General features: G+C 32.7%; 1 protein-coding gene across 4 annotated transcripts in view; it reads left to right on the top strand.

Moving 5' to 3' along the window:
- The window catches only part of LOC106477168 (lachesin-like), a 161,134-nt gene that overhangs the window by 126,319 nt on the left and 33,691 nt on the right, over positions 1-1,124 (top strand). For all 4 annotated transcript variants that reach the window (XM_022381438.1, XM_022381439.1, XM_022381437.1 and 1 more), the window contains exon 4: positions 743-901. In XM_022381438.1, coding sequence (XP_022237146.1) covers positions 743-901 — 159 coding nt within the window. The remainder of the gene's footprint in view (positions 1-742; positions 902-1,124) is intronic.

The raw sequence follows: 1,124 nt of genomic DNA, 5'->3' as shown, positions 1-1,124 counted from the left end.
ATTTTAGTTCTGAAACCTTTCACACTTATTCTAATACTGTAAACTTTTCCATGTCCATAATGTTTACAGTGTAGATATTCACACTTTAGATTCGATTAATCTGCTCATTTTTTACATTAGTTGAGGGGAGGAGACAAGATATATTTCAGTTCTGAAACCTTTCACACTTATTCTAATACTGTAAACTTTTCCATGTCCATAATGTTTACAGTGTAGATATTCACACTTTAGATTCGATTAATCTGCTCATTTTTTACATTAGTTGAGGGGAGGAGACAAGATATATTTCAGTTCTGAAACCTTTCACACTTATTCTAATACTGTAAACTTTTCCATGTCCATAATGTTTACAGTGTAGATATTCACACTTTAGATTCGATTAATCTGCTCATTTTTTACATTAGTTGAGGGGAGGAGACAAGATATATTTCAGTTCTGAAACCTTTCACAATTATTCTAATACTGTAAACTTTTCCATGTCCATAATGTTTACAGTGTAGATATTCACACTTTAGATTCGATTAATCTGCTCGAGTTGTGAATCCGATAATCTATGGTTTGCGGACCAGTGCGCACTTTGGTGGACTTGTGTTGGAAAATACTACGTGGAATATTGAACCTAAATTTAACTTCACGTTTGTAGATAACGATTATTTTCTGGATCAAGTAATTACGTCTTTGGCACCCGCTTATTCAGCTCAACATTAGTCTTGTGCTGACAGCGCCATTTTCTTTTTGCTAGTCCCACCGGTGATTGTTGATGGCGAGAGCAGTTCAGATGAGCTGGTTAGAGAAGGATTTAACATTACCTTATCATGCCGAGCTAAAGGCTACCCCACCCCAACAGTCACGTGGAGGAGAGAAGACGGGCAACCAATCGGGCAAAATAAGAAAAAACAGAGTAAGTTAAAAAAAACAACAAACCTGTATCTTCATTTCATTAAATAATTTGTTATTTGGACCCTCAATTTTGCTATTAATTCTGAATAAATAAAAATTCAACTTAAAAATATTTTTTACTACTTTCATAAAAAATGTTAATATAAAACTATTAACTTCGTATTAAATCTAAGAATTATTCCAACACTTGTTTTTATGTTATACATATATATAATATAATATAG

Source organism: Limulus polyphemus, unplaced genomic scaffold, assembly GCF_000517525.1.
Source record: "Limulus polyphemus unplaced genomic scaffold, Limulus_polyphemus-2.1.2 Scaffold163, whole genome shotgun sequence".
Taxonomy (NCBI): Eukaryota; Metazoa; Arthropoda; class Merostomata; order Xiphosura; family Limulidae; genus Limulus; species Limulus polyphemus.
This window is presented reverse-complemented; position numbering and strand designations above follow the sequence as displayed.